This window comes from Cupressus sempervirens, chromosome 11 (genome assembly GCF_028749045.1).
Source record: "Cupressus sempervirens isolate cs-2001-9-10 chromosome 11, ASM2874904v1, whole genome shotgun sequence".
In the NCBI taxonomy this organism is placed as follows: Eukaryota; Viridiplantae; Streptophyta; class Pinopsida; order Cupressales; family Cupressaceae; genus Cupressus; species Cupressus sempervirens.
In genome coordinates, this window is record NC_143128.1 from 785,611,175 (window position 1) to 785,629,289 (window position 18,115).

The 18,115-nt window shown below is 35.8% G+C and overlaps 1 protein-coding gene across 2 annotated transcripts in view; it reads right to left on the reverse strand.

The window, feature by feature from the left end:
• Positions 1-16,939: 16,939 nt before the first annotated feature.
• The window catches only part of CPFTSY (signal recognition particle receptor protein, chloroplast (FTSY)), a 104,140-nt gene continuing 102,964 nt past the window's right edge, over positions 16,940-18,115 (reverse strand). For both annotated transcript variants that reach the window (XM_089808729.1, XM_089808730.1), the window contains exon 11: positions 16,940-17,826. In XM_089808729.1, the coding sequence (XP_089664855.1) occupies positions 17,713-17,826 (114 nt within the window). In that variant the 3' untranslated portion in view covers positions 16,940-17,712. The remainder of the gene's footprint in view (positions 17,827-18,115) is intronic.

The window sequence follows — 18,115 nt, forward strand, 5'->3', positions numbered from 1 at the left end:
TCTTTCGACTTTGCCGAGCTTCAACTCAATCAACTCAGCAAAAACATGGAAAACATTTGGTCATCAAAGAACAATCCATGTAAGTTCGGATATTTGTTGACTTGTTTATTCTTTTATGTGCAAAATTTCTTTCCTTGCAAAGACATTGTTATATGGAAGAAAGATACACCAGTTTTGTATCAAATCAATGAATTCATAGCAGAGATGGGTGATAATTTTGAAATCATTATGGAAGCCTACTTTGAGACATTTAAAGAGAAAATGCAGAGTAGATATAGGATTCCAAAGAAGTTAGTGGAAGATTATGAGCAAGATATCTGTTTTTTGGCAGATTGTGACAAAGTGCACATCCAGGCAGTAAGGCCTAGAGTGGCATGGGTTAAGCCTCTTGGCTATGAGGTTAACATTGATGACACAAGGGATATAATTGAGGCTCTTATGAATGATCCAGTAGACCCCAAGGCACCATACTTTGGTACCTATGAGGAAGCCAAGGCTAGGATCTCACTGGAGATCAAACTTCCTCGATCTATGAAGAGAGGAAGAAAACAAGTGGAAAAGATTTTGAAAGAAACCAAGAAGTCCAACTTTCCTTTTTTGCTAATAGAGGAAAAAGGAGATGACATTAAGGAAGAGGGAGAGGCAAAGGAACCTATAGAGGAAGAAAAACCTAAGGAGGAGGAACCACCCAAGAAGAAAGGAAATGTTATCATAACCAAACTTGCAAAGTCCTCCCTGTTGTATTCAATAGAAGGTCTGCAAAGTCTAGAAAGAAGTTGAAGTTGGGTGATGATGATGAAGAATAAGATCCACAAATATCATTCAAGAGATCAACCCTCACCTTTGAACAAAGATTGAAAAGAATTCAACATGGTGGAGGTATGTCTGATTTCAAATTTTTGAAATATGAAACAAGGACCAAGTTAGAGCAGAAACAAGTTGAAGCAGCCCTAGTAGCCAAGATGGAAAAATGGAATTATTCTCCAGAGGAATTAACAAAGAAAGTTCATGATATCCTACTGAAGTCAGTAACACATCATTGGGAGAATACATTAAATGTTGTTAGAGACATCAAAGAACAAACTCTTGGACAACTTATGCCAAGCCTATCTGATAAGGAAGTGAAGGAATCATTGAAGGAGAATGAAACAAAGTTGACCCTCAGATTTAATGCATTCCTGATCCTATCAAAGGACATTGAAGTAGTTGTGAATTCTAACACAATTGCATGGAAGAACATCTATGGTCTGCACAAGCCTAGTGGAGAGGTTATGCAAATAGACGATGAGGTAAATGTTGAGAAAGATAATGAGGAAAGAAATGATGATGAAATCGATGATATTGATAATGTAGAATAAGATGATGTAGAGGATCAAGAGGATCAAGAAGCAGCTAGAGGTGATCTTCCTTAAATTCACAATATTGAAGACTCGGATCCTAAAAAGATAGCAGCAGAGGTAATCGCCTTCCTCCCTCTCTCTCCGAGAAAAGCCTTAGTTCAATCTAGCTCAGAGAAGGTTGCCACTGAATTAGTTGAGGTAAACACTGCTTCTCCAAGCACCCAACTAATCATTGGAGCAATACTACCGAGTGCAATGATGAGTGAAGTTTCCATCACCTCATCTACCGAGCAACATGATCAAATCATCTCGACATCAGTGTTACAACCAACATTAGTAAGTTTTTCTATTATACTATTGTTGATATTATTTATACTATTGTTTCTTTACTGAGTACATCTACAATGAGTGCAATAATAGTTGAGGTCAAGCCTCAACCGAGCACTGATGTTTTGAAGAAAGACAAGGAAATTATTCCTTTATTATTCACAAGGAAAAGGGTAAAGAAGTGGAAGCCTCTATTGAAGAAATTGATCTAGAGGAGGATACTGTAATACCAAATTGGGATCTTTCTAATCTGATTCCTGATCAAGTGGATACCCTTGGTGAACTGTGGAAGAAGAGGGCCAAGCAGCAAAAGCTCAAAGAGGAAAAGAAAAAGAAGAATCAATGCTTTTAGACATCAATAATATATTTATTGATGTGCTAAACATTGAGATTGATGATAAACAACCAATTTTGAATCAACTTGTTCACATTGTTCACAAGTATAATGAGGAAGTGGATGGACACGAAAAAATTCTGTAGAGGGTAGAAATGAAGTTTGAAAATAAAGTTTTGGAGAAGGGTAGCACAAAGGATAGCTATTGATCAAGTAGAATTATTTACTATTCTTACTACATTTGAAAATTATGTTGATAATGTTGTTTCCTTATTTGTGAAATTGAGTGATGTACATCTAACTTCACTAAGTAAATAAATGAGAAACTCTCTAAGATAGATGCTAACATGAAGGCAACTACACATCAACTGTCACTTGATCCTATTTGCAGTTCTGGAAATTTTATAAAATTAAGATATCTGACAGATGTTCAGGCATGATTGTTGAGGGAAGAAGGCAGGATAAGGGCCACACTAGCAAAGATACAGGGCATGATACTTCCCAACATGGATGGAACATAAAAACATATTGCACATGCAAAAACATTGATCCATGACAACAATTTCTCTGTAGTTGATCACATGATGGACTTATCAGCAAAGTTGCAGATAGCTTTGCACGCCTCAAAAGTTTTACAAGAGAATTGGGACAAGTCAATGTCCATAATTTTGAAGGTACACAATGATTTCTTTTCACATTTTGGTGTTACCTCGCAATTATGCATTTTTGGCATGTGTCAAAAAAGGAGGAATATAGAATATATATCATATATAGTGGAGAATAGTATACACAAAGGGGGAATACACACACACACACACACACACACACACACACACACACACACACACACACACACACACACACACACACACACACACACACACACACACAAGAAGGAAATACATATGAAAGATGGATATACATAGCAGATAGCAGAAAATGTGTTTAGGAAAACAATTTTGAAAAATAAAATAAAACAAAGTCAGAGGTTACCGAGTAGCAACAACAAACAACAACCAAAACTAAGTTATAGACCTAGACATGGGGGAGTTTTTTCACTTGAATTTTGAGTATTCAGATTTTGTTATGACTTTGTCACTAATGCCAAAGGGGGAGATTGTTGACCTGATGGTCAAATGATTTGTCTATTAGTAACTTAACACTTAGTCATTTGATTACATTGCTACCGAGCTTATCATATTGGTAATAGTGCAAACCAAGTGTTTCAGTTGCTACCAAGCCAATCAGTTTGATTGTAGTTCATGCCCAGTTTCATAATGTCTACCGAGCATCTGAGACAGGATATAGTGTTAATCGAGCTTTATAGTGCCTATTGAGATGGTAGTGTTTACGAAGTGAATGAAGGTAGTGTTGACTGAGCCATTCAATGTCAACCAAGTCTATCGAATTCTTTAATGTTCACCGAGTCATCTAGTGTTGATTGAGTTCTTGTTACCCCAAGCGATCAGTATGGACCGTACATCTACGTCAACCAAGTGCCAAAGTTTTCTGAGTGTTGCAAGTGTTGTCGAGTGTCAGAACATCACTCAAGCGGTCTTCAGAACCTGAGTTATAGTAGTGAGTCGACTTTGTGAAGATTGTTTGAATTTGATATTGTAGCTGACTCTAGAAGGTAATTAATTGGAATTGTATATATATGTAATATATCTTTTCATATCCAACAGAGATATATCATGGAATCAAATCCAGCAAGCAGTATAAGTGTGAATTAAGAAGGCTACAAGAAGTATAAGGAAAATAAGAGTCTTATCTATCACAGTCAGGTGATCATTGTATTTCAAAGGAATCTCATCTAGCAAACTAAGTTGCAGATCAGAGATCAGCCACCAATTCATCCTAATAGGTGTATCAACCAAATCCTCTAACCAGGTGGACTTAATAGTCTTTTAGTATTTTATGTATACAATTAGATCATATTACATGGTGAATGTTTATTTGGTGAATTAAAGTATAATTTTCATAAAAAATGTTTTGGACAATGTCATTCAAGGCAACCTTGACCTTTCTTTTTGGATATGTAAAAGGTGTATCTAGAGGTTTGTCTCCACAATCTAAATTCAAAATTGTGCCTCCACAACTCTTCACTCATTATTGGGTTGATGGGGGTTTACTTAGGTCAAACCCTAGTTTTGTGAAGTAAACATGAAATGAAAATAACTTGAATTGGGAATAAAAACATGATGTAATGTAGTCAAGACTAAATCTGAAAATTGAATTGACTATACATTCATAAGTATATTTTTTGTTACAATCCCTATGAAGTGTTGATGTTGACTTGTAGGGTTGAGTACATGAATCATGAAGAATTGATCATGTATGACATCATGAATGCCTTAAATCTAAACTTTACTTCTTGTAAGTAATGCCTTGGCTAATTCTTGATTACATGCCTTAGGATGTTCTTGAATTCAATTAAAATATTTGTGTATGGATGTGAAATAAGAAGGGGTAATCTTTCCTTTATACCTTTCCCTAGAAATTTGGGTTTGTAATTTTGAATTAGGTTGACATGGAAGAAGTTCTCCTACTGCCATAAGCTACCTATTGAGTGATTTGAATTTAGGCCTCATTTATTAGGTCCTTAGTCAAGATTGCCCCAGTGTCCTTGACCTCTTGAAAAGCCCTGGGTCAAAGTCCTAACGTCCAAAATGCAAGGAGAAGTCAAAAACTTGAAGCAGTGCCAGTAGAATTAAGCACAATTGGCGTTTGAGACCAAAACACTAAAGTGAGGCACAAGTGACCACAAAAAGTGTATGTAGATACAACTTATGATGCTACAATAGGTTACTAATGTTATGCTAAGTTTTCACATTTCATTGATTTAATCTTTGAGATATGTGCATTGTAGATTAGCTACCCACTCAGTTGCAATGGGGTGACTCAAATGTGAACTATCTATATCTACATGATAGAATCAATGTTCATGCAAGCTTTGTTAGTTGGCCTTGTTTGTGGTCATTATTTTCTATGATATTAGATGAAGGATAATTAAAGTACATAGATAGTTGATTCCAAAACATGTAGCATGTTGTCATGATAGCTTGGTTATTCATTAGTTACACATTTCAATGGAAACTTTTGATAGTGATTTAATGATAATGTAGGATTGGTTCATATTGGTTTGTCGGCAATTGTATCTTCTTGGGTTAGAGATCTAGGTTTCACTTGATATTATTGGCATTTAGTTGTGTGTGTAAACTTGGGCGAATTTCATTTAGAGGATGGTTATCGCAATGACATTTGTGACTTGGTATCATGATTCAGTAAGAGTTATTGGCAATCATATGAATTCACCATTTGGTGGTAGATGATCTTCTTTAGTATTGCAAATGTTATAGAGGAGATCTTGATCATGTTGCTATAGAAGGGTCATTCTCATTTGCAAATTCATTGGTAGGAAATGGTTATCATTTTGTTAATTTGAGATGATACTTGGAGACATGGATGACTCATGGATTCACTGGTTGAGGTGTTGTATGTGTTTATCATTTGGCATATTATTCTTGTTGGCAACAATCTTTACTATTATTTCATCATATACTCTTGATTACTAGTTGATAATTTTGGCATGATATAGATATTTGAGTGTTCATTTTGGAGAATGTTATTCCTAGGGAGAAGGTGGTTAGTGTTGTGATGTGGAGCCTAATCAAACTAGGAGGTTAATTTCTGTAGTGCCTCTCCCATTTGGCTTTTGTAAGTCGTCCTAATGGATGCAACCTTGCTGATCTTTTGTTGTGATGGAATCTTGATTGTGACCCTGAGTGGTCTACACCGTTGAGGTGTTTGGATTTATATGTTTGTATCAGTTGCTTTGTTTATGCTTTTGACTAATCTATGAGATTATGATGTGATTTTTGATTCACTGAGGTTTGTGCCAGTGGTTACCAGGATCGATGTGGTATCATGAGGTTGTTCCGTGATTACCCTGAGATGTGTGCAGAGATTGCACTATGTTCTTTTACCATGCTACACTGGACTAGGTTCCTGTAGCAGTGGTTAGTCATGTTTATGACTATGTTTGCTTATGTGTTTTTAAATGCCCTTTTATGCAGAGCAATCAATCATTATTAAATGCTTAAGTAATTAGAATGGATTGTTCATGTTGGATTCTTTGGTTATGTGCTGCGGACATTTACCTTGTTATATTTCTGATTAGGGAGATATTGGTTATTCATGTTATATTTTACATTTGAGATGACCTGAGGGTCAAATGTTACTCTTTGATTCCAGTATCATGGATATTAGACTACTATGTTGTTCAGTTAATCATATTGCATGATGATGCCATTTTGAGATGACAGTGTGTTTTATGATGATATCTGGTTATCTGGTATTTGGACATATATCTGATTATGTTATGTGATGGATTTAATGCTATGGTTATTTACTTCATTCTTGCGTTGCTATGCCTTTTGCGAACGTGAGTGATGTAAATAGATTATTTTAATATAATTGAATAAATGGTTAAATTAGGTGATTTAATGCATTTATTGCTTCGGCTATGTTATTATATGCAATTGCACTTGATTGTGTTGTTTAGTGTGCAGGATTATATCCCTGGCAGTGGCACATGGAGTTAGTGATTCAGCCTTTCATATTTTACCAATGTCGTCCTTGTATGGTCGATGTATCCTTTATTAAAATGTTTAATTTAAACCTTTCGGTGATTATTAAACTAGAACTCATTTGCATTATGTGATTAGACTAGTAAGCGTGTCTGTGCATTTAGAGGTTCACATTGTCACGAAAGTTGTTTAGGTGATTTCTGTGTTTTTGGGTTTTCGGGCTTTTTAATTGATTTATTTTAATTTCTGGCAGCTTTGCCATAGATGAATTCCTATTTATAGGAATAGCCTATTTTTGTTTGGGTCGATTCAGGGTTTAACTGGATTGGCTGGTTAAATGCCCTAATCGATTATTCACCCGAAAAGTGAATAAGTATCCAAAAAGGAATTTAATTCCTCACTTCTCACTTTCAAATTAGAAAGTTGGAGAGTAAAACCCAAAAATCCTCTTCATGAGGATTTACTGTTTTGTTCGTTGTGGGAGCTACGGGCGTAGGATTGTCGCGAGGTTGGGCTCGTTGGATCCAACTCGGGAAAACCTTGGATTGCCGCAATTTTTAGCTACTTCTGCGGGATATTTATTTTATGGTTCAGATTCCAGTTTTGCCCTTTTGGCTGTGAGGTAGGGCTTTCCTGTTTTATTGTTTCTGCTCTATTTCAGCTTCTGTTTTTGGTAGCCGTTTGTTTGGAGGCTGAGAACTAGTATTCCCCTCCGTTTTTGTATGCTAGTTCTACTCGGTTGGGCGGGTATGAACATTTACCTATTTTTTGAGATGAGGGATTGAGATTTTACACCGTTATGCTAGCCGTTTTTTGCATACGATGTCCGATTTCATTTATTTTTGGATTTTTGGGGTTTTTGAACCCAAAGGCCAAATGGGTTTTAATTTTGAAGTTTTCCAAATTTTTAGAGTTTTTACCTCGTTTTGCGTGCTGCCCTGTTTTATCGAGTTTTCTTGGCACAATGTGGGTCGTGGACCTTGATGATCTGTTTGGATATCAGTCAGACCGCTTTTGCACTTTTTTGTTGCATTGGGATGTGTGTCGCATCCGTACTCCCGACGTTGTGTTCGGTTGAGTGATTTTACACTTGTTATGGTTTTTGTTGGACCTTTGCTTTTGTTCGTGAATGCCAGGATTCGTGTAGAATCCATGCTCTCGGATTGAGGCTGGTTGAGTGAGTTCATGATGCTTGCTCTTGTTGCATCATTGGGATTCGTGTAGAATCCATACTCTCGAATTGAGGCCGATTGAGTGATTTAATGATGTATGGTTTTATTGGCTTTGAGATTCGTGTAGAATCCGTCCTTCCCGTGTTGCTTTCAGTTGGGTGTTTTCTTTGCATTGTGTTCTCATTCTTGTCCTTGTGTTATGATCTTCGTGATGGTGGTGCACCACACACGAGTACGTGCGCGTACATTTGTTGGAGGACTTACGAGTCTCGACCTTCCATGTCTTTTCTGGAAGTTATGAGCATTGGGGTTGGGATGGGAGTATGCATGCCCACGGGCACTTGTTGTAGGATGAGCATGGGTAGGGTAGGGTAGCATCTGGAGGGGCCTTCTATCTTGCAGCCCGACAATCATGGCGTCATGGGTTGGCAGAGGAAACTTTAAATAAGTAATAACTAAATTAAATGTGTGATTGTTAATAAAACTTAAGATAAGTAAAATGTGTGAGCACCCGATTAAGTTCGAGGACACAATGTGTGAGCACCCATTTAAGTTTGAGGACACACAATCCGAGCTTGGGCTTTTTGATGCCAAGCGACTCTCCAGGATGTTAGCCCCTACTTAGTAGCCTTTTGAGTGTCTGACCAGGACTTGTACTCCTTGCATTGTCTTAGATTCTTGGTTCAGCCATCATACTGTCTGGCGTGAGTGTTAGCCATGGATGTTGTGTTTTATGTGTGTTTGTGGTTGAATCATTATCTCCATCAGCACGGCGGGTGTGGACCTATGGGTGCCACGTGGTTGGAAGGCGTAGCTACCTTCACCACTGCTAGGGATCGGTGTACAGAGATGATCTTTTGTCCTAGTGCGACCGTTGCTGGATGTCTTCACTTGGTACTTCGGGTTCCGGAGTATGCTTTCTTGTGATTTATGCTTTCATTGGGATGCTTGTATATCATGTTTAGATGATGTTATTTTATTTGGCGCATTCCCTTATTATGATGTTTAGCATATGATTAGATGATGTGATTTGCTTTAGTAGTATATCTGTTGCTTACTGCTATTTAGCATGTGATAGGTGATGTTATCTACTGTAGGATTATCTTATGCGTTATCACTAGCATGTTAGGTTTTCTTATGCTGTTATTATGCATGTTTTTAGTAGTGACGTCCCTATTACGACAGTACCGACAATCTGGTCAGTGGCTTGGGATGTTACGCGCGGGGGATGGCTAGGACCCACGATGGTCTTATGATGCTATTGACGGTTGGGAGGAACCGCACACCTAGTTTGGTTGTTTTGTTCCTGAGATGTATTTCTGTACATTGCGATGTTGCTTTTGTTCTCTGTGATGTTTATTTTCAGTGTGTTCTTTGCTGCTGTAGTTTAGATGGTTTGATGTTCTTCATTCTGGGTTGTTCTTGCACTCGAGTGTTCATTCCTCGATTCGCGTGGATCTGATACTCCCCGGTGTGGAGGTCCTTTTGTTGGTTTTTCCCCGTTTTTGAGTTCTGGATGTGTTTTTACTTTCTATGGGCGACATTTGTTCAGCATTGTGCGACACTGATAAAGTATCGCACGCCCATAGAAAGAATGTCGTATGATACTATAAAGTGTCGCACGCATTACTGAAGAAGTGTCGTACGACATTGGAAGAGTGTCGCACGGCTTTATGAGAAATGTTGCGCGATACTTTTCCAGTATCGCACGCCTTCTTGAGAAGTGTCGCACTCAGTAAGGGAGAAGTGTCGCCCTCCCTTAGTAAAAAGTGTCGCACGGTTTTTGTGAAAAACCTGCGTGTGCCATCAGTGGGCACTTTTTTTCGTGATCCGATCTTTTTGAGAGTGGTTTTGGATACCCTTTTGGGCGTTCTTCGAGCCTATGTTGTTGCATTTTGAATTCGGGAGGTTTCTTTTGAAATTCAGTTTTTGGGTTTCTGTTGTAGTCCTTCGAGGTTTAAAATATATCGTTTAAGTATAAGCTGACTATATTTTAATATATGCGACAAATCGTTTGAGATAGGTTTCAGACCTCTTAGAGATAAGTTATGGATTCTAGGAAATTTCAAGGCTTCAGAAATCCAGACTTAACCAATTTTCAGGGCTTCAGGATTTCAGGCTTAGCCAAATTTCGGGATTCTACATTTTACCCCAGCGTGGTGTTTTGTTGATGAGTGGTCATTTCTTGTGCCCTCATCTTGTTGTGATGGTTATTGGCTTTTGTTTGGGTGTGTCAGCTGGGTAGTGGCGTTCGAAGATTCGTTGGTTTCCGGGATTGTGTTGAAGTCTTCCGTTGCGATCTTTGTGATCCCTATATGATGTTGTCTTGTGCATTCATACTTGTAAAAAAAAAATATCTTGGCTTGATTTGAATCCTTGTTTCCAAGGATCTCCGGGCGGGGCATTACAATTTCTCTCACTTTATTGGGTGCAATTTCCTCCCCAGATTATTATTACAAGGGTTTGGGGGCAACACCTTGGGTGCACTCCCTGTCGCAGTACAAGGTGGGGTCGAGGGGCAACGTTCCCATGAGGGTCTTCGAGGATAGTGCCCTTGAAGCCAAAAATAAATTAACTACTACAAAAGGTGTTAGCTATTATTCTTCTACTGGACGACTTATTCTAGCCCTAATTTTGTAAGCAACAAGAGCTTGTATTAAATGGCTTAGGGTTAGGGATTTCAAAATGTATCATGAGATTGTAGCTTCTTGCAGTGACATAGAGTTATAAGGGATTGCAAATTGTAATCACTAGATAATAATAATATTGGACTTGTTGGTGGACTTAGCGCAGGGATTGGGTGAACCACGCTAAATCTTTGTCTTGTGTTCTCTTTTGTGCGATTTATTATTTTTGGATATTGCTTATATTTGCATGTAATTGTTATTTCTTTTTGTGGTTAATCCTAATAGTTAGATAGTGATGCTATGGTTAGGTTCCTAGTTTTATCAATGGAGCTTTGGGATTGGCCTTACTTGGTTCCCTTTGTATTGAGTACATGATCATTTACTTCATTACTTCATGATGGTGCTATCTTGAATTTAGATTTGGGAATATATAGATATTTAGGTAAGGTTAGAATTCTCTTATATTTAGAGACGTGTTGAGATCATCAGTTGTTTCAATAAAAAGAATATGGAGCATTCACTTAGTATGGATTTGAGAAAAAAAGTGATATTGAATGACTCATGGTGACTTGGATATCTTAACTAGGATTCCCATTCCTTACTCTTGTTCTATTCAACAAATTACTGCTTGAGAGTTATTGCTCATTATTCCTTTCAAGAACATTATGTTTGTGTTTTCTTCCATATATATGAATCTTGATTTATGGATAGATGGTTAAGTCTAAAGGATTCATTTGAGAGATGCTTGCATTGGTGATCTCCTTATGCAATTGAGTTGACAATGATTGTGGTGATTTTAGGAGATGACATGTGTTACCTAGGGTTTTGAAACCCTAAGTATTTCCCCTCTTCACTCAATTATGTGAGAAGTTAAAACAAGGTAAGTTTTTAAAACTTATTAATTATAAATTATTTTCTTTGTATCATATTTAATTCGTTAAAGAATTAAATATTATCATGCTCAAATGCAAAATAATTAAATTAACTAACATTAAATTCTCACTTAGTTAATTCTAAAAAGAATTAATTATTATTACGATATGAGGGCGAAAGTAAGTGAAGTAAAAACGACAAGTTGATAAACATGAGCTAAGTTAATTCTTTAAAGAATTAACATTATTGTAAAAGTGCCAAAAAATTATCGCACTTAATAAATAAAAAATTAAAGGATAAGGGGAATAACACAAGCAAAGAAATAAAATGCAAATTGGTTCGGTAAAAAGAAGTTGGGGGTAGTTGAACTTCTTGTAGGGGAATTATTTAATTGGTGAAAAAGAATTGTAACAATTTCTTCTCGGGTTGGGAGATGCCTATGCATTTTTCAAGAAAGGGGAAGGCATTTTTAGTTTGAAGATTTGTAACAGAGAAGGGAAGCAACAAAATGATATTTATTTTGCAAACTTGTTTATGATGCAAGGATAAAATGATCCTATGGTTGTTTTGTTTACATATTTGGAATAAAGAGAAATTTACTTTTAGCTCCTATGGTTTGAATTTACATGTCTCTGGTTGGAAATGATCTTGTGATTACTCTAGCCATGTTCAAAATATTATCTTGTTCATTTATCAAGGTTCTTGTGTGTCATGGAATCCTGAGGTTTTATGCACCATATATGTAATGAATATCAAATTTCCCTTTTGTTTCTCTGTAAATGGGGAGATTGATTAGATAGCCTGTGCGTTGTATATTTGATTTTCTTCTTAAATTAAGGTTTGCATTCATATCATGTTGATGAATGGATGTTAGTATTCCTTCTTTGCCTTCTAGTTAAATGCATATCAAAAGAATTATTCACTATAAATCAAAAGGAGGGAGTTGTACCTTCATTTCAAAATTCAGAGAGCACTTGACAAAATAATTACAAGTGACTCAATTGTTGGTATTAGAGTTTGTCTTTCAGTCTGGGCATTTAAGAGTTATTTGTGAAGTATTTAGGAGGAAGACAAATTTGTTTACTAACAAAATGTTAGGATGATTTCCTTTATTGAAAATGATTATTATGAGTTTGATATTATTTTCTGTGAGATTTTTGTGAGGCTTACATCTATGTTGACATTATATAATATATGTGTTTATTTGATCTAAGAGATTGAATGGGGTTGGGGATGTTGTTATGGATTTTCATTTCAAATGTTTTGAGGAGATCGAACTTGACACACCATTGCTTCTTTGAGGTTTTGGTAGAAGGGTGATTTTTTTTTACTTACATTCCGCTCTCTAGAACTCATGGTTCAATGAAATTCACATTCATATGATTTGGTATAAGGGCGATATATTGCGATAGAGTATGTGATAATTTGGGTTCAAAAAATGACGTAGTGCAAGGCAGGAGAATCCCCAAACGAGATGTCCAAACCCCCAGCAAATAACCACACAGTGGAAACACAATAACAAAGAAACAACAATGCATGATCTGATACCAAATCACAACTCTTTATTCATGAACTAACTAATTACATGCAATATGCCCAATTGTAAGGCCTTCCAGGTTAGGGTCAAATACAAACAACAATTATAATATCAGTTCTGCAAGATCCCACAAGATCCAACTCATAATCTCAGCTAGTCCAGTTCCATAACTGGATAAGAACACCAAGAAGAATCCACACCACACCTGTACCCTCAGGTCCACCAAGCAATCCTTTAGTTCTCAAGACACAGTGCTAGTTCTTCAAAATTTACATCTACTTTTCATCCTCTTCTCCAAGTTGGATGATCACACTCTCCTAATGCCTAAAGACTCCACAAAACCCCCTTACTTATACCCAACTAAGCCACATGTCATCCCAATTTATTACAAACTAAATTAAATCCCTCACATTAAATATATGTTGAGCCACACGTCGGCCACAACACAAATTAAATACCCATACATAAATTAAATGCCAAAAATCAACTCGCAGACAACTCGACACCAACAAAAAAATAAGACCACGCCGAGTGTCAATAAAACCAAGTTGAGCACTAGTAAATTCCCAAGCATCACCGAGCTCGTAGTGCAAACTAAGCACCACAGACCATGTTGAGCTCCAAGACCATGCTGAGCTCCAAGACCTTGCCGAACATCAAAACCTTGTTGAGCACCACTATGCACATCGAGCTCCTAGAGCATGCCGAGCTCCCAAGCATAAACTATGCCCAACAACGACCGAGCACCACTTCTTTGGTGACCAAGTCCACAACCACAAGCCAAAACAACTCCAACATACAAGATTGCAAGAAAGCCTAGGATGCTCCTGCATCAAAAAATGGATTAAATTGTGATTGTTCTTGGTACTCCAAGTTTTGTTTACTTACCCCACCGTTATTTGAGGATTGATTAGGAGACCTAATAGGCTTTTGAGATTATTTTCATATTTGATATTTTCCCCATATAATGGGTTTACTAGATATATATGTTATTTGTTGAAAAGTTCAATACAAGAAGTTTGATTGTGGTTTATGCGATGATCTGTGATTAGCATGGGTTTATTAATGTTTTACCTAAGAGGTTTGGAGGATTGGATGTATTAGCATATGTTTTGGAGGTAATTTTTCATTTACAATTGTGGTTTTTTGTCTTATGACAACTTGGAGCCATTGTTATCACTGGATTTGGTGTGTGTGTGTTCTTGTCATGCCATGCTCATTTTCTTCCATATGTGACATGTTTGAGATTGAGAGTACTTTCTAGAGATGCTGGTTACTTTTTCTTCTTTTTCTTTTTACTATGCGTACCTTGATGGAGCATGAGGGCATATTAGCAATTCATGTGGCTTCATATATGTCTAATGATATATTTCATTAATTGACACATGTAATGCATACAAGTGGGAAAATGTTGGAATAAAGTATTGTATATAGTTTATGTAATATTTGTAATGTTTTATTTGGTATTATGTGTGGTGCATCCTAGGGAACCTAGGTAGACATGTATTACTAGGAGTTTATGTTCTTGGAGCCATTTTATGTGTTGTATTGTAACATAGTGAGGTATATTAACGTGGGTGTCACATTGGGATTATATAATTCTGTGACAATATATTTAATAAATTAAAAACTAAGTACCAGTAATAAATGAGGAATAAATGGTATTGTTCTCATGTGGTTTTACTTTACTGGACATATTTGTGTGACCTTGATTTTATAAAAGAAAGCACATGATAATGGTTTAGGTTGGTTAGTTGGGCATGCAGCTATTAATGTATATTTTTTAGGAGTGCATATGCGAAGCACGCCATGGGATGTGTAGATTCATTATTAAACACATGATAAATGAGAGGTTTGACATTTCATAAATATTCATTGTAACTTTGTTAACAATTAATATAGCTTTATTGCACAATAATATGATGCAACATGGATGCTTTTGGTGGTTAAGGTTTTTTTTCATTATGGTTTTCTCAAAGTATACCTTGTATCATCTTATGGCTTGTTTATTTGATCTACAAATTCTAATTATTATGTATGCTTGCATGCATGTTTTCTTCTCGTGGATTATATAGGAAATGGATTAGATGTAGATATGTATGAAACATTATTTCCCAACACTAGCAACATATTTATCTTTAAAAAATAAACTAAGGTTGACTTTTCCATTGGTTTATCTTTTTAAAAATGGAAGTTTTCCTTTAATGCATTGATTATTGAAAGGGATTTGACAAAGTACACATTCTAATTCAGTAAATTCCATTTTTCATTGGATAACAAAGATTTTATTAAAAATAATTTGCAACTCACATTTGAATTTCGTCAATATCCCTAAGCTAGAAGATTATTGGGTTGATTGTGAGAATGGGTTTTAAATTTAAAAAAGGGATTAGATAAGGCTATCTTTACGGTACATTGTATTATTTTGTTTATATTGGGATATCTCTTTGGAATCTTTATGATGAATCTAACTTGGTAGTTGCCATATATCTCAATCATATATAGATGTTGCAAGTTTTCCATATCATTTGGATTGTTAAGTTGATTGGGAAAATAGATGGAAGGATTGCAATTTTACTCAAAAGAACAAATGAATGAATACTAAATAAGATAGTCAAGAAGCTAAGCTCCAACAACAAGAACTAGAAGAGTTGGATGACAAAACCAAGCAAGTACATCTTTCTCCTTCCCACCCATCATCCTAATCAAATTCTCAAGCCATTGGTGATGAAGATAGAGATAAAGATCTTTACAAGAGGAACGTAGAAAGAACCAACAAATACGCTATGAAAAATGAGATCATAAAGGATATATAGGAGACACTGGAAACCATCCAAGAAGAGGATGGAATAGAAAGGCCAGTACATGTACATGTCACCTTTCTAGAGGAGTGCATTCTCTTAACCAACATGCTAGAGACATTACTAAAACAATTATTTACATACAAATATCTATTGAGGTTTGATATTGTAATTTTATTGTCTACATTAATGTTATTAGACCTAATTCGCTATTTAATTTCAACTAACTATCAAGCATTAATTTCTATTTTTTTGTTTTAAATTTTATATATTCATAACATTAAACAATAATGTAATTTCTTGGTGCTTTTTTCTTGTATACCATGTTTGACCTAGAGTCATAAAAAACCTATGTTTGTAGTAGATAATTCTCGTTTTCATAGTTTGGTTGCAAATGGTACAATCAAATCATTTTTTTGAAATTTTGAAGGATTTGCAACTTATTTTCAACATTTCTATCCACTACAATTTTAACTTGAAAACAAGAGGAAATGTTTTGAATCTTTTAATAGATAGATGTGTTTGTCTTGAAGTATTAAATACAATAGTGTCTTGGGCTAATATCTTAAGGAACTTTGTTGACTATGAACACTTTTTCTTTCAAACCTAATTGTTGTAGTTTTGAGATTAGTTGTTGAGGATTTTACCATTCACATGCAAATATTAGCTTTTAAAAAAGAAGAATTTAGGCCATAATGTGCCTTTATCACCGATGAAAACTTCTCCAAGGTCAAAGCCCTATATGGACCAACTTCACAATTTTGGGTAAATACTAGAAGACATGCAAATGGACAAGAAATCACACGTTCTCAAAGATTTGAATTACAATTCATGAAGCTTAAATCATATAATGACAACACACAATTATACTATGACATTCGACTAAGTCATATAATGCCCCTAGTTTCAACTAAATGGAATGGAAATTGGGTCCTATTGAAGTCCATGACATCAGATCATCTATTTATGGGTCCATAGATAGCTTAAATGATATGGGTCTACCTTGTAACCTTTGTGGGAGGCACCTAACTATGCTAAAAATTAAGATTACATACCTTATAACCTAGATGAGTTGAACTTGTAACCTCTTGAAGAGTACAAGTTATCCACCATAGGGCCAATTCAAGTGTGTTATAGGTTTAGTATTTTATGACCACCTAGTGCGACAAACTTTTAAAGAAAATCCTTAGTTCAATTAGATTCTTTAACAAGAGCTACACTTAAACATTAGTCTATCAAATAGTCAATAGCCATGCAAAAAACACTCCAATTATCTGTATGTAGTAATACATATAGTACCTTATTCATAATAGAAATTCCATTCCACAAAAAAAAGACCTTATTGAGTTTAATTAGAGACTTCAGTGTTTAATAGCTTTAATAAGTTCAAAACATAAATATTCCATCATAGATATTTTTTGATTGATAACAAGCTGGACCCGAGATCACGGGACTCAAGTAGACTCAAACCCAAGACCTCCCAGATGAGAGGCTCATAACTTACCACTGTGCTGTGTGGTGTTCCCCTAATATTCCATCATATTAAGTCTTATAAAGAAGAAACAATTATTTAGCAGGATAAGATGGTATAGTAATTGCCAAACAGGATAAGCTCGGGTGATAGAGAATCCCAAAGTAGGGCAACTGATGAAAATCCCCAAGAGATTTGATAAACAACTGAAATTAAGTTACATACACACAAAACACGAACCTGCAAAGAATGAAATCATCCAGTGAAAACAGAGAGTTCTGGTAGGGAAAAAGCCCAGTTTCCTAGTTTCCTGTTGATGACCACCTTACACGTGAACAGGTAATTTTATCTCTGACATTGGTGAATATCACACTTTATCCTTGATGTCTGTACATCAATCAATCCACATTATAACAGATTGCTGCATCTACGACTGATATCACCTTGATCTCCCAATAACATACCCATTTTCACCATTTGTCAGATGAATAATGAATTTTAAGTAGCTGATGTTTTAATCTCAAAACTGCCACATTCAATTGCTGTTTGAACTCAAGAAAAATGAATATTAGTAAAAATAATCAAATGATGTCCTAGACAACCAACAACTCCCCATACAAATACAGCTGTTCCAAGGATGCTCAAGGAAATATAGCATCAACAAATATCTCCGGATCAAATGGCTGTAGATCGTCTAGTTGTTCTCCAATACCAACAAACTTTACAGGTATGGCAAGAGCATCTACTACACTTACCTGGGAAAAGAATTCAAGAGTGAAAAAAGTTCTACTGTAATATAGGCCAAGTAAGAGATGGAATGATAACAATGAAATTTAAATTTGCATTGTGAAATCAGATCAGTTTTCTGTTGCTAACTAAACTATACTGTTCCATTGGTTAATCTGACAACAGCATTCACTCAGAAAGAAGATGTTGAATTCCATTGTAAAATTACAAATGATCTAAGGATTGTGATAATAAATTAAAATTGTCAATAATAATGATTCTGCAGTTGGTATTGTTTTCTTGAAAGATACATGTGGA